Source organism: Notamacropus eugenii, chromosome 7 (assembly GCF_028372415.1).
Source record: "Notamacropus eugenii isolate mMacEug1 chromosome 7, mMacEug1.pri_v2, whole genome shotgun sequence".
Lineage (NCBI taxonomy): Eukaryota > Metazoa > Chordata > Mammalia > Diprotodontia > Macropodidae > Notamacropus > Notamacropus eugenii.
In genome coordinates, this window is record NC_092878.1 from 27232540 (window position 1) to 27257457 (window position 24918).

Here is a 24918-nt window from a genome sequence, read left to right on the forward strand (position 1 = left end):
TGCTGGGTCAAGGGGTACGCATAATTCTATAGCACGTTTGGCACATTTGCAACTAAGATGGTGTCTTGGACCCTGTGATTTTATTAATACACAAACTCATGATGAGGGAATTCACTCAATTCATGTAGGTAAACAACTTCTCTGCAATTTATAATCTTAAGAATTGCCTAGGGGAAAAAGAAGTTTGCCCAGGGTCACAATACCTGTCAGAAAGAGAACTTAAATTCAGGTCTGTATTCACTATATCACATTGGTTCTCTAAAGACAATTATCATGAATTATTGTGTATTATGATATCCTTCTAAAGAAATAGACCATAAACTCCACAAAAGTATGGTTAGTGTTACATCTTAATTTTGGATCTCTTCCAGTGCTAAGCCCAGAGCTCTGTACACAGTAGGTACTTATTAAATGTTTGTTGAACTGTATATGTTCTGCAAATATTTGTTAATTACAAGCTCAAAGATTTAGCTAGAGAAGACCTCTTTAGTAAAATGCACTCATTTTACTGAAGAGGACACAAAGATTCAGAGGTAAAGTTGATCAAGGGTACAAAGATAAGAAATTCAAGAGTGAGGATTCAAATTCATGTTATCATCTTTACAGCAAGTGTTTCTGATAAAGGCCTCATTTCTAAAAGATATAAAGAACTGAATCAAATGTATAAAAATACAAGCATTCTTCAATTGATAAATGGTCAAAGGATATGAACAGGCAGTTTTAAAATGAAGAAATCAAAACTATCTATAGTCATATGAAAAATGCTCTAAATCACTACTGATTACAGCAATGCAAATTAAAATAACTGAGGTACCACTTCACATCTATCAGACCAGTGATTAAGATAGAAAAGGAAAACAATAAATGCTGGAGGGGGTGTGGGATAACTGGGACACAAATACACTGTTGGTGCAGTTGTGAACTGATCCAACCATTCTGGAGAGCAATTTGGTACTATGACCAAATGATTATAAATCTGTGCATACCCTTTGACCTAGCAATACCACAACAAGGTCTGTTTGAGGATTAAGGAAAAAAGAAAAAAAAAGGTACATGTACAAAAATATTTATAATGGTTATTTCTGTAGTGGCAAAGAATTGGAAATTAAAGGAATTCCCATCAACTGAGGAATGGCTGTATATGACTGTGATGGAATATTATTGTGCTCTAATAAATGATGAGCAGGATGCTTTCAGAAAAACCTGGAAAGACAAAATGAACTGATGAAGGGTAAAATGAGCAGAACCAGGAGAACACTGTACACAGTAACAGCAATACCGTACAATTATTAACTGTGAATGACTTAGCTATTCTCAGTAATACAAAGATTCAAGACAATTCTAAAAGACCTATGATAAAAAATGCTAATTACTTCCAGAGAAAGAACTAATGGGGAGGGAGGGATTGGGGAGGAGAGATGACGGCACAGTAGAAGAGAATTTGGGACTCAAAACTATAAAAAAAATGAAGATCAAAAATTGTTTTTATAAGTAATTGGGGGAAAAAATTAAAAAAACAAAAACTCAAACCACTTCTTGGGTATTAAGAACTTCTCTAAATGCCAGACAAAAACTAATGTTCTTTGCTTGTCAAAAAGTTCAGCCAGAGGAATGGTTCCAAAACAGTGAAGCAACGACTGTCAGGATCCCATACATTAGTGAAACTTGTTATTTTACACATCAAGAAGAGTTTATAATTAAATATTAATTAAAAAAATAAAAGGAGGGGCTTTGTAGGAGACAGCCCATTGGGAGTGGACAGTCCAAATGCAATCAGTTTAGCTTATTCAATGCTGTACTTGGCCCACTGTCCATTTACAGGGCCAGTTCCAGGTACATGTAAGTGATGGACTAACTCAACAGGCTTCCAACTGCACATCACAGTTTCAGAAACAGGCATTCTTTTACCCTTTGAGTTTTCCTGTGAAGATTTTAAGGGAGAGATATCTCCAAAAAAAGAAATCCTGTAGTATTCTGGCACTTCATGAAATAAATCAGGACAATCTTAAATTCAAAGAGGAGCAATTGGAGAATTTCATCATCTGCAAGGAATCCCTCTTGCAAGAACTTCATCCTACTCTAATTATATCAACTGCATATGATTCCTTATTTCAAACCAAGCCTTGTAACATGTCAAACCCATGTCTTCCATGGGAACCAAGAACTGGTTGATAACCTCCTTACATAAAACTCAATTCATGTACCTGAAGAGAGTCCAATCATTCCACTGTTTTTCCATTTCCAGGATAAAAACTTCAACTTTTAATGTCTTTATAAAACCTGCGAACCATTCATTTAATTAACATCGTGCTCTTTTCTAGCCTCCAGATGTGTAAAGAAGACAGGAACAATGAAAACAAGTAGGTAAAGGAGTCCCAGAATTCTTTGGTGTCGGTATAAAATTAACTTGCTACACCCCCAGATGTGGTGACTGTGGGGCTTGGAGTCATGTGATCCAAAGTCATTTATTTTGGGGGGTTTAGTTTTCTCATCCATAAAATGAAGGACTTGGACATTCATCACCTCTAAGACTGCTCTTGGCTCTAAATCCATGGGATTTGACTTTTTTTTACCCACCAAAGCATTTACTCTTCCAAATATACATCAGAAACCCTGAGTCTGAGCTTTTTTAACTGAGGAGTGTTTGACAAGCTTCCAATTTCTATCCTTTCAATCACTTAATCCCTTACAATTTAGTTTGAAATGAACCATAAACCATCCTTAGATTCTAAGGACTTGGTGATATATTTAAACAGAGTCCCAAGTTATTCATCCATTTAAATATGGGAAGGGAAACAAGGAAAAAGGCAGACAAGAAAGAAGGAAATGTGCCAGGCACTATGTGAAATGCTTTACAAATAACACATTTGATACTCAGGACAACCATGGAAAATAGGAACCATAATTATCCCCATTTTACAGTTGAAGAAACTGAGGCAGATAGCTATTACCTGACTTATCCAGAATCACACAGTTAGTGTCTCAGATTGGATTTGAACCTAAGCCATCCAGGACCAACAACAGATAATGTAAAGATCACCTGGCTTGGTTAGAAAGAGAGCTCAATGTTCTAATGAACTAATATAAAACAACAAAGGACCTAGGCTCAAATCCTGGTCTTGTAACCTGCCATCTGCATGACCATCGGGCAAGAACATCACTTCCTTTCCATGAACATCAATGCTCTCATCTGTAACATGAGAGGACTGAGGTAGACATCTCCCGAGATCTCTTCCAGCTCTTTTTATAATTCTGTGAACCACAACCTGAGTTTTGAAACACTATTATATGTATTATCTCCCCAAAATTTGTACTGCAGAGCATTTAGTACAGTGTTATATATGGTATTCACTCAATAAATGTTTGTTGGTGGTGATGACAATGCAGAAAAAAATCTACAAAGAAATCGACATAAAGGGTTGGGTACTTTTAACGACGTGGCAACATGGAGAGCGTCTAGCCTGGAGTTAGCAAAATTCTTCCTGGCCCCAGACACTTAACAGCTGTATGACTCTAGGCAATTCCCTTAACCCTGTTTGCCTCAGTTCCCTCATCTGTAAAATGACCTGGAGAAGGAAATGGTAAATCCCTTCAGTGTCTTCGCCAAGAAAACACCAAGAAGTCACAAAAAGTTGGACATAACTGAAAAATGACTCAACAACTTGAAACTAAAAGACTAAATAAGTCAAGAAAATATTAAATAACCACTGAACTGAGGACACAAGTTAAAACAGCTAGGAAGAAAACTAAAGGGGAAAGGGAAGTAAATGGCAATGAGAGCTCCAGTTAAATAAACTTTTAGATTTCATTATCAATTTTCCAAACAATTTAATTAGAATAGATTATACTAGCAGATTTCTCACACAGTTAATTAAATATCTGTCACAACCTCACAGTGCTGTCTGAGTTCAAACATTGGTACCCATAGCCTGAAAAGGCTGTAGGTACCCATAGCCTGAAAAGGCTGTAGGTACCCATAGCCTGAAAAGGCTGTAAGTTTAACTAGATGTTAACTAGATGTTTTCAAAGGTCCAACATTAATATTACTTGAGCATAAATAATTAAATGAAACATTCCTCACAAAGCATTCACTTAAGATAAAATAGGGCATAGAAAATTCTTGAGAACATAGAGCTTTTTGGGTGACAAAAGGAATAAGGTTATAGAACACAAGTGTTAACAAATCCATTAAATAAACACTCCCAATGTATAAACAGAAAGAGGATTCAATTTATTTGTTGAGAAGTTATGAGTCATATCAGCATTCCCCATATACTCTCTGGCATTTTCTATCAATGATGGGAGTTCTCCCCTGTCAGAGACATCATGCAGGATGTACTAGAAGTCAACTCCACTTTCCTTTCTGCATTACTGATCCCAATCACAGAGACTAGAAAGACTTCACAACACCAAACAATGCTGGTGAAACTAACAGGCAAGATGGAAGTCATAAGAGCTCGTCAGATGACCACCACCTCATTTTAAAAGGATAAATAAGAAATTCCTCCGAAGAACTCTTGCTTTCAATAAAGGTCTACAATATTTATTTAGAACCCTTATAATCTCTAAGAAATACAAGACAAGAGCTTCGGTGCAAAATTTTCAATCTAATTTTGGGTACTGGGGCAAAGAGGATCTGACATACATAGATCTCTTTAAGCATAAAAGAAACCTACAAAACAAACGTACTTTTAAAATTAAAACTGAAGACACAACGGATAAAAGTATCAGTAGTGTTAGGACAAATTAATCTAGGAAGACTTCCTAGAGGAGGCACATGACTCCAAAAGAGACAATGACTAATTAGAGGTACAGTAAGAACGTGAAAAACTTTTGGTTCAGGAAAAGTTAGGGATTAGTAGAAGTATCTTTCAGGAAGTCAAAGGCGGCCATATGAGAAACAGAAGAAATCTGGGACTCGAGATAAGAATCTCTCTAAGTAGTAAGCAGAGGAAAGTGCACTAATATTGTGCTGAGGCCTAGAGAGGAACCAAATCACTGGAATTCTGTTAAGTTTTATCAATTCACCATAAAATTGGAATTTATTGTTTTTTGCTGAAATTGTCTACTTTCATTTAGTGTGTACTTACTTTACTCTGACCACAAAAATGACTTTTATTGTACATTCTATATGAAGAAAGTGTCACTGCGTCTTCATGACTTACCTTGCTCGGCTGGCTACATTCGGGGGACAAACACCAGGCCCTACAGCTCATGAGCTTCTCAGTGATAGTTTCTACATTTCTCCACCGTACCCAAGACAGAAGCACTGACAGATGAAACACCGTGACGAAGTGAAGTCTGCACCAAACCCCCTCTCCAGAGAGGGGCAAATGGAGCATTAAATACTCAGAAAGCTTTACGGTCCTCTCCCCTAATCACTCAGTTTACTCTCCTCAGTCTCATTAACTTGAATGCCTTTGTAGTTGTCAGTCAGAAAACTGTCGCTCTGAGCACAGCACAGAAAACAGGGACACACGCCCTCTGACCTCCCTAAACACACAGCGCGCAGACACGGGCCTCAGCACGCCACACCGCCAAGCAGAACGTCTGCGAGAAGCTCGCCTCAAGGGATGGCACAAGACCTAACTAGGTGGCACCACCAGAATGGAAAGGCATGCTGTCAAACTAACTGCCACACAGCAGTACTTCAAATACAGATGTTCAATATGCTCACAAAGTGGGATCAGCCACCTATTTCTTGGCACATTTCCAGATTGGGAAATAGGAAAAAAAAAAAAAAAGATCACAGTTATCATGGCCCTACGTATGTATACAGGTTAGAAGTTCCAGGTATATATATTATGCATCATGGATACTTGTTCTGTTTATTACCTTAAAGGCCTCATGCAAGCTTTATGGCCCCTAAAGTCTATGAGAAGCAGCAAAAAGTCTCTCTGACTCACGCAAGTCTACAGAGTTTCCTCAGGTTTGGTGAAATGGTACCAGAAGTTGGGGATCCCTATCATATTGGGTAAAGTTTTGTTGTAATGACAGTAAACAGCAATAATAAGTGTTTATTAAGTGCTTACTATATACCAGGCACCATGCTGCCCTCAAGCTCCTATTCTAAGGGGGGAGATGACATATGAATAACTGTTTTCATAAAGATCTACACAGTGTAAATACAAGGTCATCTCAGAGTGAAGGCACCATTGGTGGGGGTGGGGAGGTGGGCCTGGGAACGGGCTCTTGCAGAAGGTAGGACTTGAGCTGAACCCTGAAGGAGGTCAGGGAGTCAGGAAGCAGAGGTTACGAGAGGAGCATTCTAGGGATGGGACGGTGAAAAGGCAGGAATTCCGAAGATCCAGTATCAAGTGTGAGGGAGAGCAACAGCTCGATGACAAAGTCCACGCTGGGGAATAAAGTGGAAGAAAGAACAATAAGACCAGAGGGTTTCTACTTGATTCCGATGGTAACCAGGAGCCACTGGAGAAATCGCTCTGGCAGCTGAACGAAGGAGGCAGATGCCCCTTTGGCTACTGCAATAGTCCAGGCAAGAGGTGATCCTGTGAGGAGAAAGCAGGACGCATACAAGAGATGCTGCGGAGGCAGAAATGATAAGGAATACAACAGACTGTACATGGGAGCTGAGTATGAGGGAGGGAGAAACCAAGAATGACATCCAAACTGAGAGCCCGGGCGATGAGGCAGGAGCTTTACGTCAGAAGGAACAAGTTAAACAGTGAGGCGGAGCTTTATCAATGCAATTTTTAAGGATTAGGAAAGTCTACTGATGTGACTATCTAAAACCTATCCTCTTCAAACCCTCCATCCACCTGTTTCAGAACACCACAAATTCCTGATGGCTCAGGAAAAGCAGATATTCCATTATCTAGATCCATTCACTCATCAAAGGTTTCAGAAAACGTGACTTAGAAGTTCTAAGTTCTCTTTGAGCCCTTCTGTTCATTGCCTTACTTCATTTACTTCCCTCAAACTCTCTGATACAGGTTTTTTCACCCTGTAAATAGGGGTGATAACTTGTCTGACTCACTGTTTTTTGTTGATTGTGAGGAATAACAAAACATGATGGCAAAGTATTGGTCATGTAAATACCACAGAACACTGAAGTGCACTTCATTATCACAAACATCCCTCATTAAACGGATGGTGATTATCATGCAAAACTTGACTTGTTAGTTATCGTTTCACAAAAAGGTTACAAACACCACAGAAAAGGTAGAGTATGTCATATTTTTTTGTACCATCCACAGCAACTACCATGAAATACAGATATATAATAAGTTTTTAATAACAATGTACTGATTGACTCAGATATATCTGGAGTCACATTGTACCCCTCAAAACAAAACTACAAATTCAGACTAGACGTAACACAAACTATAAGAGGAATATATGCTTTGTTATCAAGTAATTCCAATATAATAACGATGATAATTGATTTTCATCAGGTGATGATGCAAGCTGTCCTGTTCAGTGAGACTTAGACACTCACTATTTCCCCTTCTGGTATCCAAGGGAAAAGAATGATCATCCTAAAAGGGCACCAATTTCCCTACACACCTGTCCTATTTAAATAAATCCATACAAAAGAGTATACTGCCTCCAAATTAACAGAAAATGAAAATAAAAATCACATGACCCTAAAATAGCTATTGGAGAATGGGAAAGGAAAGAGTGAGCCTACGAAGCTACCAGAATGAGGTAAAAAATTGCTTTCTCAGTCTTATCCGAAAATCTCTCATGAAGGGTTTATTTGGGAAAAAAAAAAGGGCAGTTTAGGGGGCAAGACAGAATGATGGAAATGGAAAAACAATATCCTAAAAAGGAGTCACTCTGGACATGAGAGGGGAGAGGCGACACAATTCCCCAGAGCAGCAACCACAGAAAGCCCAGATCTTCCACCTAAAATGGTGAGAATATTTATAGAGAACTTTAAAGTATGCAAAGCATTTTACAGACATTGCCTCATTTGATTCTCACAACAAGCCCTGTAAGGCAGGTGCTATTATTACATCCATTTTACTGCTGAGGAAACTGAGGCAGAAAGGCTAGAAAATGTGTCTGAGGCAGTGAGATGCACTCAGGTTTTCCTGACTCCGGGCACAGGGCTCCACCTACTATATCTCCTATCTGAGTTCAAAAGGCTCTTCTAAGGTACAGACTTCGCTTTCTTTTTGCCCTCATCTACAACCAACGGTCTTACATATCTCTATCCATCACTTTTACAAAAAAACCACCAAAACATCCTTGAAGTCTTCCTGCCATCAAACTGGCCCAAACTGATGAGTGGCTCTAGATACAAACAACGTGCCTGTACCCGGATAGAACCGTGTCTGCTTCCCTCATCAGTCACAAGGGAAAGCACAAAGGAGTGGTGACAACTATGGCTTACCTGTAACAAGGTACAGCTGGAAAGGTTAGGAAAGGAGAGGGGGAAATCAACCCCAAGGAGGAAATCCTTATTCCTCAGATGGCGAGGACTCTGCTGGCTCTCCCCTTGTGGCTCTCCCCAGGAACGCAGCTGATGGAGCCTGTAGGAGGCTTTCAGAGACAGGAAAAGAGCTAACCATCTGAAATAAACCATAGCAAATGTGCTTGTTCAGTGCTCCAAGGAGAGGCTTCAAGGCTTCATAATGACTGAACCTCGCATACTGTTTGTGGCATATGAACACATCTCATTTGTGAAGGACAAGCATTTGAAAACACACCCGATTACACATGAATTATAATTATACCAACTCTTTTTTTTTTTTAAATCAACCAACCTTCCAATTTACCTGCCACTAGTCCAACAGGCAAGTTTTGCTTACCTTGCCAAAAGTCCCTGAAGCATGAGGTTTGCCATCTCTGCAGGTGACATATCAATAAATCGAAGGAAAGAGAAACAGCTTTCTTCATTAACACCTGGAGTAACAAATTGGGGATGTTAATCCCAAGAGCAAGCTGAAATTGCGGAGAAAAGGGCACCAAGCTGTCTTGCTAAAATGAGGATCCCAGGAATTAGGACATGCTAGTAAGGATTTTTGCCTACCATAATGGTTCAAACATTGGTTGTCCTTCATCTACAGAGTGCTATCCCCTAAAGAGATCTTTTAAAGAAAAAACATGAGCAGCTAGGAGGTACAGTAGATAAGAGTGCTGGGCCTGGACTCTGAAAGACCTGAGTTCAAATTCAGCCTCAGATACTAGGTGTGTGACCCTGGACAAGTCACTTAACCTTGCTTGCCTCAGTTTCCTCATATGTAAAATGAGGTGGAAAAGGAAATGGCAAACCAATTCAGGATATCTGTCAAGAAAACCCCACATGGGGGTCACAAAGAGCCAGACAGGACTAAAAAAAGCAAATGAGCAGTAACACTAAAGGGTAAGACAACAGGAGACCACACTCAGATTTTATAGAAATAAGATTTGGAGAAAAATCATGGCCTACGTTTGGACAAATATGACAGCTAAGATTTCATTCCTGTTACGAAATTCCAGCCTAGCTATTTATTGAAAAGTAATTCATGATGGGAGAGGGGGTAAAACTTTTAAAAATTTCATGCAACGAATATAAAAGCCTAATCTTTCCCAAGGGAAATTGTTTTGCTTCACACAAGATAGAACACTGAAGAAGTGAACAGCAAAGCCACACGAAAAAGTCATGAAATGACTTGGAAAGAATATTTTACCCCAAACCTTCTCAATTAAGATTATTTAATTGTTTTAAAAAAATTGATAGCAATCATAGGCCAAGGAGCTGAGCCAAATCTGCTCTACAGAGAAATCAATCTCTTTTATAACACTTAGTAAATAAAACAATTGATATGCTGAGAAATTCTTCAAATGCCTTCCTATTTAACACCAAGATACCTACCCTTCCTGTGGAAGAGGGATTGCTGGATATAATCTGGTGCAAATGGTGAAAGAAGAACTCTTAACCACCTATAAAACAAAACAGTTTAAAAGGAAAGGTGAAATACCAACTTTAGTTAACTATGGTAGGTTCCTCAAACTACAGAATATTTTCAAGCTTTGCTCTCTTCCCACTTTTTCTAGGGCTTAGTAACTTATTAGTTTCATCAAGCAGGAAAAAATTACATGTAGTCCAAAGAATATAAAGCATTCAGCAAAGAAAATGGCAGCAGAATAGAAAAGTGTTTTGTCTTGTTTCTGTACCGTATTTTGGAAGAACATAATTCCAGACAAGTATTACAACTTGTGTTAAAAAGGGACTCTGCACCTTAGGTCTGTTATTCACCCATTACTTTAGATAAATTAATAGGTAAGTGTTGTCACGGTTAGAAAAAGTAAATTGTATCCAAGCAACACAGCTAAGTTTTGGTTCCAGCACACTAAAGCGGATAATTAGTTACGAGGACAGTCATAACTGCTTTGGTAACAATACGTTGCTATCTTTTTATAGCAAGTGTCCTCAACTTCTCCCAGGGAATGCATTTCCTTTGAAAGAAATCTCTATGACATATCAGGAGTAAGGGAAGAGTAAGTTCCAAATTTCTTCCCACCAGATTCTTCTTTATTCCATAATATATATGGTAGAAAACGTGTTACAATGTAGCTTACATCTGCTCTATGATAACTTAAACTTTTACCCTGCCACTCTACCACTACTATTCTCCAGAGAAAGTAAATTTGTTTAATGGAACTCAGTACTCATAGGACAGGAAAAAACATGGGGAAAGTACAAATGCTATTCCATGAACAAAATGAGCTACCCCCTAGTGACAAGAACACATTCTGCCAAAGAGACATAAGAGTGCGTGCGCATACGTGCACACACACAAAAAAATCATAAACAGTTTTCAACATAGGTACATGAAGACCTGTGGCTCACCTATTTTTCTGTGTACACATACACACACACATACATGTTTCTTGGGCACAAAACTCTGATCTGAAAGAATTATGACATAAATCCCAAATCCTAGGAAAGCAAAATCCATTTTTTTATAATGGTAGGTAAACAAGAGGTTGGTATTTGCTGACCTGTCCCGTGAATGATTAAAGACCCTGATCTGTCCATGACGATAAATAAACTTGGAAATCTGGTATGGCTTTAGAGTGATATGAAATGGGGACCACGTCTCTTGTCGTTCAAAGAGCTCTGGATGATTGCACACCTGAAAGAAAGAAATCACTCAAAAAACAGCTAAATGATGAAGTTGCCACATTATGCTGAAAACAATCATTCAGGTAAACGGGTAAAGGAAAATTTCAATATTTAGTGACTCCCATTTATGTCCAACATTTTTTCCCATTCTCTTGTCTTTGATCAGTGAAATATTTGTCATAAACATGAGATCTTCTACCTACACTAGAATTAGGGTGCAATTCAATATGTAGAGATACCTTACAAGACTTTAGAGTGTTTTGCAAATCTTAAATCTCTATTAATAAAGTTCTATGAGGTTTGGTGTGACATTAGCTGGTATAGCTCTGGAGGTGGTTGGCCCTAGTATTAGGCAGGCCTTACCTTCCTGAATTGCATGACCAGATTCATGAGGCTACTGGTGGTGTTCTGTGCTTGCTGGGTGGAGCCCATTGAGGACTGCAACAGATCCTCAATGGAAATTTTGTTCTTTAGTGCCTGATACAGCAGTTTTTGTCTACTAGTCAGCTGGCAATACATCCAAATCTCAATCTGAAAAGGAGCAAAAAAATTCATGTGTAGACATGCTGTTTCTTAAAAGATCAACAGCGAAATAAAATTTCACATACACGTAAATCAGAATATGCCATAAAGAAATACTCAACATGTAGAGACCACAATTCTAACTTTGGGGTTTACGATACTATATGAAGGAGCTGCTTTTCTTTGATTTGAAGTTAACAGCACGAATACTAAAACTACTTTCTTTTATTCCACTGTTCTTTTAGTCAAAGTTCATTATCAGTACTTGGGTAAGGATGATGTAGAAGAAAGACAAACAATCCGGCACAAAGAGAGCCATAGGTTCACTGATATAATGAGAATATATTTAGTGTGAGATATTTTACTCTTGGATTTTATCTAGTTAAGTTCTATTTTCTTTACTCAGCTTAATTTGTTTGTGGATGTTGTGGCTTATCAGTCATGAGATACCACAAATGGCCACAATAATCAACGAGGAATGGAAGGGAAAGGTCACTTCCTACTCCTTTCCTTTGGAATAAAGGATCCTTGCTGACACCATCAAACAAGAGCATCAGTTAACAAATATTGATTACTCATGTACTGTGCTTAAGTAGGGAGAGATAAGCATTCATTCAGTGCCTCTTATGAGCCATGAACTGTGCGAAGCCCTTTACAAATATCTGTGTGTGTGTGTGTGTGTGTATGTATGTGTGTGTCTGTGTCTCATGTGTCTCTCTCTCTCGCAAGCTCAGGCACAGGACTCTATCCACTGACATACCTACTACCTACCTGTCTCATACTACAGGTACTGTACTGTTCTACATGCTGGGTATGCAAATATGAAAAAATACTACAATCCCAACTCGCAAGGAACTGGCATTCTAATACGGAAATAACAAATGCTCATGTAAGTGTATATACGATAAATATGGAGAGAACTAAAGTGGATAAATAAACAGAAGTTAGTGAACACAAAGTTAATTCGAAGGGCATTAACCATCAGCTCCCCCTTCACCTAGGAAAAGAGAAACATTGGTAGCAGAGCTGCCCAGGAAATGAAAACCAACCACAAAGCTCAGGGCAGAAGGGCAGTGCTATACCAGCAGAGGGACAAGGATACCCCCAAATGCTCTCTCCTCACCTTGTCTGACAACTCATTTTCCACATCCTTCTTGATTCTCCTCAACATAAATGGCTTCAAGATCATGTGTAATCGAGACAATTGATCTGAAATGACAGGTTATACCCCCAACAGCAGACAATTTAGAGTTAGCACAAAGAGCCAAAAACACAAGGATTCTCCATTCCCTGCCTGATGTAGCATTCATATGCTACTTGCCTGCATACCAAATGTAAAAGAGGAACATGAAATGTCGTGAAATAGGAACCCAACTTGTATAGTGTTTCTTATTAGTGTGCCTATATGTAGTAATGGTCTCCTCTGGAAAAAAAAAAACCTTTTATAAGTCTGAGACACACACACACACACACACACACACACACACACACACACACTCCTTTTCTACCCTGTTCAATGCTCTAAATCGGCTGTCAAAGAAAAAATATGCTATACTGTTCAAAAGTTACCACCTTTGACCTTAATATTACCTATTTAAGACATATGACAATCAACAAAACAAACCAAAAAACCATTATGGTTCTTCTCTATTATGCTGAGATAAAAAGGACTCTTCACAATGACTCAATTTAAAGGGGGAAAAAAATCCACAAGTATGAGGTTCCTTACATTGGTTGATGAAGAAAAAATGAGAAGATTCAGTGATAACTTACTCTCATCAATGGCAGATTTGTTCTCAGCATGGCTCTCAATGTCCTTGGAAAACCACTCATTAAATTCTTCATGGGAATCAAATAACGTTGGCATGATAAAATGCAGTAGAGCCCAAAGCTAGGAGTAAAATGAAGGAAAAATGACTATCAATGAAGAGACAGTGCTTTTTAACCAAACATCTTCAGATCTGTTAAGTGTCAAGAGGCATTCTTCACGTCACTATAGTCCATAGTCTTTCCACGTGTGCTTCCCTCTCCAAGGACAAGGTATATGGAGTTATCTGCACTAGAACATATTTCCAGGTTTATAAAAAAATTAGCTTTTGCTCACTTCAGATTTATTGTAGAAAGGAATCAATTTCCTTTTATGAAAAAGGTTAGCTCTTAAGTGTCTAGATGTCTTTCTTTAATTCAAGACTATATGGTGAAGACACTGCCAGAAGGCAGTGGGCACATGTCACAAAATTTGGATGCTGCGTTGATAAATGCAGACATTTCTGTTCCCTGCCCAGTGCCCACCTCAGCCATGGTGTTCTGAATAGGGGTCCCTGTGAGCAGAAGCCGATTCCGACACTGGAACTGCAAGAGGATCTTCCACCGAACACTGCCAAAGAGAACATCACAGACCTAAGTTAGTGCAGTGTCTATTGTCTAATTCTTTACTGGAAACTGCACAATAAAATTCACACTGTGTGTCATTCTACTGAAGTACCAAATCATCCAAAAAGCATGTGAATATACTCTTCTGATCAGTTTTGATCTATGAATTGTCTCTAAAATCCTGAAAATGCATCTTCCTCACCCTTCCTTTCAAAGGTGGGGAACTAGGAATGTGGAACATAGCATATACTGTCATACTTAGATGATGCATAGGTTAGTTTTGCTCAACTCTTTCCTGAACCCCCCCTCCCTCCACCAGAAAACCTTCCCACAATATTTCTTTTCTTTTAGTATTTGTTACAAGGGCTGGCTGGTTGTCTAGGTCAGGGACAAGGAAAGGATATCGGGGAAATGAACTGATGTAAAAATGAAAGATGTCAATAAAATTACAGCTTGACAAAAGAAAACCACAAAGGGATCGACCACTCTGATATAACATTTGGGCCACCAGATGGTATGAAAAAGCTCAGATCTTTCCTAGGAAGAAAAATTATTTCTGTGAATGAATGTTAAATGGAATTTTTCTACGTTTCTTCTATGAGAAACACTTTCCGTCAGGCTCATCTAAAACATGACATCACTTCTCTGTGCGCAGGTAGGGCTTCAAAATGAGGTTTGAAATGTCTCTGATGTATGTGTGTGGAAGAGTTAAAAAAGTTTTGATTTGATCAAATTGATGAGTAGAACCTCAAGAATGTTCAAATGTGCTTTTGTTTATGAGTGAGAGTAAACATTTTTTCAACTGGTTATTGACATTTTTATTTCTCTTTATCAGAACTGTTCAAATGAGTTGAATGTTTTTCATTAGGGATGGAGTTTTGCCCTTGACAAACTTTTTAAGTTTGTATTTGCTGTAAAACTCTTTTCCAGTCTGTTATTTTTCTTTTGATCTTGATTTATAGTCATTTTGCTATAAACAAAATTTTAATTTTTACGTAATCCAGCAAATTATGGTGTAGAAAAGACAGAGTTGGTCTCAAAGCCAGAAAAACCAATTCTGAAGCCCCAAATCTTGACATCTACTATATGCCCACAGACAAGTCATTTTACTCCCCAGTGCTCTGGGGGGCACCACACCCAAACAGAAATGGGGGAGGACTCTTGTGGTTTACACATTAAATGTAGGTTTTAAAACATACTCTATAAGCTACATTTTGTTGTATTTTTATTTATTTTGCTACAATTTCCCAATTACATTTCAATCTGCTTCAGGTCATACTTGGGAGTGTGAGGTGGTGTTTTTGACAGTTTTGTTCTAGGAACCTCTCTTAAATTGACCCGCACTGGCAGAGGGCATCTCCTCTCCTGGGAGTCATCTACACCAATGAAATCATAGGTCTAGTCCATATTCTCTAAATAAGTATACATCGCCTTGTTCCTAAACATCTTCTATTTATTTAATAAAAACTCATTTCTTCATCTGCAAATGAAATATTCTAGCTTCTTCTAGCTTTTTACAACAGTTCTTACTGGCTAGAAATAAGTTTGCTAAACTGTGGGAGATGAGGCTCCAAGTATAGTTTTGGTGCCTTCTGAAACTGACTAAACTACAGACACAATTAACGGAATGGTAGGGTGATAAATTACCCTTTTTGGCCAAAATAGTAACTTCTTTTTCTTTCCTAAGGGACTTTTTTTTTTAAAGGTTTTATTGTTTCCTCTTGTCTTTCCATTAGTTGCTACAAGTCCCAGACTGAACTGTTTCTTGTGACAAAAAAAGACATTTAAGTAAAAATAGCCAATATATTGACTACATCTGACAATGCTAACAACCAGTCATTTTAGACCTCTGTATCTTTGCCTTGAGGGTGAGCAAAGTTTCACCTTCTATGGTTGGGGAACCTTTCAGCTACTCAGATCTATATGTGGTATTTCCATTTAGTAACTTATTTTTCCAAGACCAATGTGATAATTCTCTGTAAAGGCAGATTATCTTTTCAACTGATTTAAGAAGCTTTAATAAACGTATAAAACTGTAAGTAGACACTACAGATTTTATAAAATGATAAAAAGTCACACCTAGGATATATAATAGGATATCTGAACTGCCACATTAATTCACGCTCTTCTGTGCTATCTGGTTTTGGACCTCAGAGGTAACTGACTACTGTGGCAACACTGCATCTTAAACATTAGTTTCTTTCAAAACAGAGAGAAACAACTGAAGCGTTATTTAGTATTCTTAGGCAGTCTTTTGGGAACAGAAGTTGTTTTTCTTTTATATAACATAGGATTTTATTTCAATTAGATTTTTTCATCCCATTCTAGTGCTTTTGTCAACTGCAGTCTGACAAACAATCCTAAAGATAAAGCAGAAAAGAGATTTCCTGTGTAGAAAGCAGTTCTCCCTGAGCACTACTATATGAGGACAGACAGAACTGACTGTCAAATCAGACAGTTAGGAAATACATAGTAGGGAGGAAGAAGTCACGAAAAACCTAGTATCAGTATGCATGTGCCATGCTAAGTACCATACTAAGTACAATTACTCTTTAGAGAGGTACAAGGCTAACACAGAGACCACGAAACAACATATTCTGGAAAGCTCTCAGATCTGGTGTTTTGGTCTGAGACTAAGCACCTCCCCACAAAGGCTGAGTTTCTGTCCCTCATGTTACCTGGAACTACTCTTGAGAGCTTGGGCCTCATCCAATACCATGTACTGCCATTTCACCCGCTGGAAGTACTTCACGTCCTGAACCACCAGCTGGTAGCTGGTGATTACCACATGGAAAGGAGCATCCTGAGTGTAGAGTGTCTTCTGCAAACACAAAAGGGAAAGGATAAAGAGACATCCGACAATTCCAAAGACAATCTGTTTGGGGGCTGAACTGTCTTTATGGCAACTAAGTCAGTAAAGAACTTTTAAAAAGGGGTAGAGAGGTAGAGGGGAAAAGGTCAATCTAGAAATGCAGCTCTCCCAGTACAAGCAGGACAACATGGAATAAAAGAATGAGATTTAACTGCTTTAAAAGCAGTCACAACTATAGCTAGAAATTAAGGTATTCAAGTTAAGTCAAACAAGAAAGGTTCTGCTTAATCCTATCCAAACTACTATAGTGCCAAGCCGGGTTAATCCCTCCAAGATCAAAAGCATGGAAGAAAAAGGAGGAAAGTAAAACTCTTTTTGCTGAATGCTTAAAACTGTACATTCAGATTTTAAACATTACATGTAATTTTTTGAATGGGTACTGGAGTTAGAGCATGCATAGCAAAGGTTAAGTTGACTGTTACCTGACTCCAGAATTTCCTGATGACTTTTCTATCATGAGGATTGCCCCAATATGGCAGCACCTGCAATGTCATTAATGAGATTATTTCTTCCAGTAACATTAAGCCAAGTTATTGGTTCTTTTTTCCTTCAGAATACGGAATGACCTAATGGGATGAATGTGAACCTCTTCATAAGTCCAGTACTTTTAAGTTGTAATTTAGATGATCACTTTTATATGGAGAGTCCACATTTAAACATATTCTTTTGTAAGGTACCAAAGACTTTTTTGGCTTTGGTAAACTACAAGAAAAAGTTTAAGCAGATGACTCACAGAAATCTGAACACAAAACCTAAGACATTTTCATTGCTAAGTCATTTAGGTCAATAAAGAGGTGGAGACCCAGAAAACCATCAAGAATAACACTGAATTTATATAGCATAACACTCCCATCTACTGGACAGTAGAGGGACAACTGAAAGTTCTTGAGTGGCATGGATACATAGTCCTTACTATTTATAATGTACTGAGTATCATATAAAATAAAAACACAGTTTCTGTGTCACAGGAGCTGAAATTTTAACAAAAGCATCATTAACATCTGTATCATATACAGCTAATATACAGTGTAACTTATATAACTTATAAACAAGAAATTTCTGCCTGTGAAAACCCAAGTTTTCTAGAAAACAGAAAGACTCTTAACTTTGAAGTTCAAAAGTAAAAACAAACAGAAAAATGGCTCATGGGACATCTCAGCTACTTTTCCTTTCCTTGACATAATTCAACGAAGTTATGACCCCAATGATGTAGTTACCCATACAATTCAGCAGATGCAACTCATGAAATCCAGATAACTTCCTGGCTATTTCCAAACCATGATGCTTCCACTCAAGGCCACTAACCCTATCTCCCTCACTTAGAGGGACCTATGGATTCTGAGAGGTGTGCTTTTGGATGATGTTGCCCAGGATCAGACCTCCATGTTACTTCCTGGGACATTTCCAAACCATGCTGCTGTGTCCAAGGCCCCGCCCTGGTCTAACTTCTAGCTTTATGTGTTGTCCTCCTTCTTTAGAATACAAGTACTTTGAAGGCCAGGGACTATCTTGCTTCCTTATATTTGTATTCCTACCACTTCTCATAGTGCTGGAGCACGGAAGGCACTTAATAAATGTTTTATTATTCATTCATGTACCTTGTCCAGTCTCTCTACCACACGTGTGCAGGCCCTTAAGGACTTCTTGAGGTGTGTGCTGACAACAACAGAATAAATGAGCTGTCCACTGATTATTGCCTGATCTTACCATGTGAACAGAGCACTTTTTTCTGGTTGTGCATTTGTCTGATGGTATTTTACATGGCTTCTTAGGAACCCTTCCTCACTGATTAATACGCTGCCACATCCTCATGCCCACCACCTCTCTCTCCATTCAATGACCTAAATATTGAATTATTCAAAGATTGTTATTTTATGATTCACAGCCAAATACTATCAATGGTAGAACATTTGCTTTAGAGAAAACAAATTTTCCTTTAGAGATAAGACAACTTGTCAATGCTTACTCAGGCCCTTCTCTTGTTCCCATCCAGCTCACTGCCCATCTACAGTGTCTGTTAAAATACTGATGGACTAGCTCTATGGGCTATTCAACCAACAACCTGTCATACAGGTTGAAAAATAAATATTCATCCTTTCCTTGTTTTTTCCTCTGTACATGGATAGGTGAAATTCTTTTTGTGTGAATACGGATCATGTTTAAGAGGCTTTACGATGGGACAGACCAGTACATAACCAGCACAATGGGATCAACAAAGGACAGTATCTGGCAGACCTGAACATCTACAGGGAATTTATTAACTCCCTTGATATTCTTGATCGTCTGCTCTTTCAGATGAATTTTGCTATAATTTTTTCTAGCTCTTTTCTTTGGGTAATTTGATTGGTATGGCACTGAATAAGTAAATCACTGTAGGCAGAATTGTCGTTTTTATTATTGCTCAGCCTACCCATAAGCAATTGATATTTTTCCAATAATTTAGATCTGACTTTAGTTGTGTGAAAAGTGATCTGTACATGTGTTCATATTGTCCCTGAGTTTGTCCTGGCATAGTATCTAATAATTTGGTAAATATATGTCTCTCTGTTTTACGTATCCTAAAGTTATCATCGTCACTATGGATTACAAGGAAACGTAAAACATTTTAACAATGAATGGGAGCTATGCTAACAAAATGTAGCAGTTAAAGGCAGCTATTTTTTCACTACCAAATCAAATGAGTTTTTACAATAAGTTATCAACAAAAAATAGAGACAGATCTTGTACTCTCTATAGCAGGGGTGGGGAATCCGTAGCCTTGAGGACACATGTGTCCCACTAGGTCCTCAAGTGCAGCCTTCTGAGTGACTCCAAACTTCACAGAACAAATCTTTGATAATAATAATAAACCTTCAGAACTAATAAATCCTTAAGGGGATTTTTTCTGTGAAGTTTGGATTCAGTCAAAGGGTTGTCCTAGAGGACCTAGGCTCCCTATCCCTCCTCTATACCTTTCAGTCAATAATGTAACTATAAAAATTAAGGATCTAGTCTGTCATAAAACGTAAGTTGCAGAAGCATGCCAGCTCCCTTTTCATACCCTCATCAAAGATGCCTTTGGTATGTGTCTATTATTCTTCAATATTTGCAAAGAGATGAAAAGGCAGGCAGATGCACAAATGTTTACTGGTATTTTCTTAACTGCCTTTCCGGATATAAGAAAAGATGAAAAAAGTTATTGTTTAACGCCTTTTTTTTTTTTTGTATATCACTGTCACTTTCTAATGACTCCCCCTTTATCTATTGCAATAGAATCTTTCCTTAAGATAAAAAAGTACATTTAGGGAAAACAAATCAACATGTGGCCATGTCTAAATTGCCTTATTTCATCCCTAGGACCCACCACCTCTCTGCCAAGAGAGAAGTGTACTTTTCCACAAGTCCTTTTGAGGTCAGGATGGGTCCCTGAATTAATCAATTCTGAAACTGTGCAGTGCATTTTCCTTTGCCTTACCCCAGGCATGTCAATCCTTCTCCTACTTCTGATGACTCTGTATCACACTAAAGATCTGAATTTGGGTATGCACAATATGCATTTATTCCACAATCTCTGACTCTTCAGGCTACTTTTTGACCTTTGCCCCAGGCAGGACCTTGGTGAAGAAACACCCACACTCAGTTCTAAGCCAGTGTAGCCAGGGCTCCTCAGATTGGAGCCAGCAGGTACCAACCACCTTTTCAGGTCCTTTGGTGTGCTACCTTTCCCTAATGGAATGGAACGGTCTATATGTCCTCAAACAATTCCCTGAGTTTGATCCATAAGTTTCCTATTCATGGAGAAAATATTCATGCTCTCCTCTTTTAAGGTCAAAAGCAATTCCATTAATGAATACACAGTGCTTTGGAAACACAAAAAACGGAGAAAAAAACTCCAAACTATTAGTAATTAAGTCATTCACTCATGTGATATAATTACGTATAGAAAATGAGCAATTTCCTTAGGATGTACAAAAAAAAATCTATTTATTACCTTAAATCTAGGAACAAATCTTGAAAATTCTTGATGCCAATTATTGAGTGTAGAAGCAGGGGAAATGATTAAGAAAGGTCCCCAAATGTTCTCTCTCTGCAATAACAAAAGACTGGTTCAGTCAATTGTATTCTTATAATTCTTACAATTCCTTAAACCATTTTATAAAGAATTCTGATAAATAAAAGTAGCTCCACCATGGCAAGCACAGGCTGTAACAAAAGATGCCTCCTAGCCAAGCACTAACAAGATTCCTTTTCAGAACACAATGCTGCTTCAAAAATAATTATTTGTTTTTGTGCCTTAGATTACAAATTGTGATTTGATTTTCTCTAGTATGGTCTCCCCCCAAAAAATCTATTTCAGTCTTGTAGCTTTTATCAATTAGCAGGAAATAACTTAGTTAACACAATGCAGTGCTTTGTTGCAATGCCAATCAGTTCAAACGTAATGCAGGGAGAACAGACTGACTTCAGTATCCTAGCAGCACCTTTGATTTTTGCTAATATCTTATGATTATAAAATCTCAAAAGCCATCCCGTTATAAATTCCATGTAGTGAAATATTATTTTAATGTAAGAGTAACAAATATGAAGAAGTCAGAAATATGGGATCCTGCATAAGGAAACGAAGAGATGAAGAAAGTAAAACCAGAAGAACTACGTATCTCATTATTAGAACATAAAGTTTTATATATATATACATACATACACACACACACATATATGTGTATATATAAATATATATATAAAATTATTCAATGAAAAACAATAAAGTTGATTAATGCAATAGTCCATGTTACTACCATAAAAACCCAAGTCAAAGGACTCTTCTGTTAACAGATGAAAAACTTTTCAAGGAATATACTTTGTTGCAAAGGATATCATTTGAATGCTTACTGGGAACTGTATAATTTTGTCAAAATAAAATGTATCAATACATTTTACTGAAAAACACAGGATGGGTAGGCATTTAGGCACAGGGAACAACAGTGTGAACAACAGTGAGACACAAGACCGAGAGCACAGTGTATGTTCATGGTTCAGATGGATGGGAGCGCACAGCAGGTGGCAAAAAAGTAACATGAGATAAAGAAACTGAGGTCACCTACTTCAGCCAGATGTGCCAGGAGGGCAATGCTTTGCACTGTTTTACCAAGACCCATCTCATCAGCCAGAATTCCATTAATGCCCTGAAAAAAAACCCAATACAGAGTCACTACTTCCCTCGATCGTCTACACCAACATTTAAGATACTACAAAAATTAATCTAGACAAGAGATTAGGGACAACATCCCATGGAAACGTGTATGGGAATAACTAGCCCTAGCACTGCAGTTACACAGCTATAACTAAACACCAAACAGTATCAAAGAGACCTAGTATATTGAACAGAATCTTTGATCATTTGTCTAATGTGAGCAAATGAGCATACAGTTGCGTTTACTATGCCCACTCAAACTGGGACATAAATAAATCTCTCAAGTAGAACACAGCTGTCTGTGGCCCATTTTCCACAACAAAGTCAGATATCATTTTAAAGGGTTAGCTGACACTGTTTCTTGCAAAACAAAAAGACAAAAATATTTGTTAAAGTGTTTTAAATCTCAAGTGTTTCCTTGTGCTCACTTCTCAATCACCTGGGTCAATGACTGACTTTAAGAAAGCAGGTACAAAGGGTGCCACAGCTCTTAAATTCACCTGCTCATACAGATTGGCCAACCAATTCATGCCTTTCAGTTGATAGCCTTTTAATTTGCCATTAAAAATAGTGGGCTGTGGAATATCCTCCCCAGCTCGGATTGATGGGTTTGCCAGGCTATAACTCTCCCCAAATCCAGTGCCTGATTTGTTTGCAGCCCGTAGGGCTGCTGCCCGGCTCTCTTTTGCATCTTCATCAAATGACCTTGTCTGGAAAATAAAAAAAAATTTAAAAACAGGTGAGTTGCTAATAAAAGTCCTAAAATAATGACAGTACTCCACACCGTATACTAAGTAAGAGAGACAATCATAATTGAAATATATTTTAAAAATCCTATATAAATTGAATCACCATCTCAACATTATTTGTCATACTTAATAATTTGGTAAAATAGCACAGTATCTAAATAAGGGGTTCTTAACTGGGGGCCCCATTAACTTGCTTTTAAAAAAATCTTGATAACTGCATTTCAGTATCATTGGTTTCATCTGTAATCCTGTGTAATTTATCATTTAAAAACATAATTATGATCCATAAGCATCACCTGATTTGCCAAAAGGTCCATGAAAGAAAAGTTAAGAACCTTTGACTTAAATCTTAGATGCCACATAAGGAGAGTCCTCATCATAACACCATTTCACGTATAATAATATCCTACGATAATTAAGAGCAGTTCAGAGAAAGGCTCCAGTGTAGTGTTTTAAAGTATCTCTCTCTTAATCCAACTTCAGTATTTCCAAAGAAATTCTGTTGATATGTCACTAACCATCACAGAGCTAGAGTGATGTCTACACTGTACAGAGTACAGAGTAATCCAGTGAGTATCACACAACAGAGAAACTTGGAGCACCACAAAGCTCTCCTGACAACCAAGTCCACTCTAATGCAGGGGTTCTTGAATTTTTCTGTGTCATGGACTGTTTGTTTGGCAGTCTGTTGAAGCTTTCTTTTTAGACCATTTTAATAAAGAAATTAATAATGGAAAGAAAATATTAATTTTAGTAAAGAGTACAAATAAAGAATTTTTTTCCCATCCAAGCTTAAGGACCCACTTGCTCTGATGCACTGAATCATAGTGAACTGCCTTCCACATTAATGCACTGGGACAAAAAAATGTGAAAACAGGACTAACTTGAACAAGAACACCCTCACATCTTGACATGGGATTACTTTTTCCCTTGTTGTCCTTCTACTTTCTTAATTTGCCAAATGTAAACAGTGAACTTGACTGACACATGAGAAAGGAGATATTTAGAACCTTTCACAGAAAATGTGATTAACAGACTTTTAGTTAAATGGTTCTTTGGGGGATCATTTCTTTTGACTCACCCGAGCTTGGTGAATCTGGTAAGCATCTTCAGCATTTTTCAGGGCTTGAGCTTTGTAGTAATTGCTATCTAAAAAAAGTGAAAATCCACACAACATTTTTAAAAGTAGGTTATTTTCAAAAGAAGCATTCGTAGAAATACATAATCCTCATCATGCCTTGGTACTTCTAATATGTGCAATCCCTGTCAGGCAGTGTAGCAACTTCAAAAAAAAAAAATCACAACTGGAAGAACTAGAGAACTTTAATTAGCATTTATAAGACCTCAATGAACTCATTAGAAAAGGATGGAAGAAAAGGATGACTAAAGAAGGTTAAGTAACTTAATTAAGGACACATAATTAGTGGCAGGCTTCATATCCAGGCCCAGTGACTCCTAATCTTGTACTATTTCTATAATACACTAGGTTACTATTCAATCTTCCTGTGGTTCCCAGCTCAGGCCTCACCATAATCCTCTTGGGTGATGTTAACTACAACCCCTCCACCAATATCGATTTGTCTCTGTGTAGAACTGTCTTCCAGTTTTCGCAAGATCTCTTCCTGGATTCCATCATGTCCCATATCCCGTTTACGACTCATAAAGTGGGCATACAACTCTGTCTGGGTGATGAGGAAGTTTAATTTACGTTGCTGCCTTTTAGCCTAATTAGAAAAAAACAAAAACACAAATTTAAAACAAACAAACAAAAAGAGATACTTAGCTTAGTTTTCACTTGGATATCTCAAAACTAGTAATTAGAAAATATCAAAGCTTAGATCATCCAATTTTTCATGATGTACCTTTAAGTCAGGTCAAACTTATATGCAAAAATGTTTGTGGAAATCTGCAATTTTGTTTTCTAAACTCTAGAGTTATGAAAGTAAGAATTACCTTCACTCAGAAATCTAAGGAAGCCCATACTTACTTTTCTTAACACAAGACCTTTTCTTCAATGAGGCTTCTGTCTGAAACACTCGTTCGTGATACTTATTAATACTATTACTACTATGAATAAAAAAACCAAAAAACAAGAACCCCTGCACCCATCACCCAACTGGATAGTACCAAAGCACCTTCCAAGAGATTATCTCAT

At 37.8% G+C, this 24918-nt stretch overlaps 1 protein-coding gene across 1 annotated transcript in view; it reads right to left on the bottom strand.

The window, feature by feature from the left end:
- The window catches only part of INO80 (INO80 complex ATPase subunit), a 113226-nt gene that overhangs the window by 45840 nt on the left and 42468 nt on the right, over nt 1-24918 (bottom strand). Inside the window, exons 10-24 of the mRNA XM_072622729.1 lie at nt 24292-24487; nt 23845-23912; nt 22515-22724; nt 21926-22006; nt 20815-20910; nt 17267-17326; nt 16651-16793; nt 13892-13976; nt 13373-13490; nt 12723-12808; nt 11441-11608; nt 10954-11087; nt 9824-9891; nt 8778-8871; nt 8360-8537 (exon numbers count right to left, since the gene is read on the bottom strand). Coding sequence (XP_072478830.1) covers nt 8360-8537; nt 8778-8871; nt 9824-9891; nt 10954-11087; nt 11441-11608; nt 12723-12808; nt 13373-13490; nt 13892-13976; nt 16651-16793; nt 17267-17326; nt 20815-20910; nt 21926-22006; nt 22515-22724; nt 23845-23912; nt 24292-24487 — 1785 coding nt within the window. The remainder of the gene's footprint in view (nt 1-8359; nt 8538-8777; nt 8872-9823; nt 9892-10953; nt 11088-11440; nt 11609-12722; nt 12809-13372; nt 13491-13891; nt 13977-16650; nt 16794-17266; nt 17327-20814; nt 20911-21925; nt 22007-22514; nt 22725-23844; nt 23913-24291; nt 24488-24918) is intronic.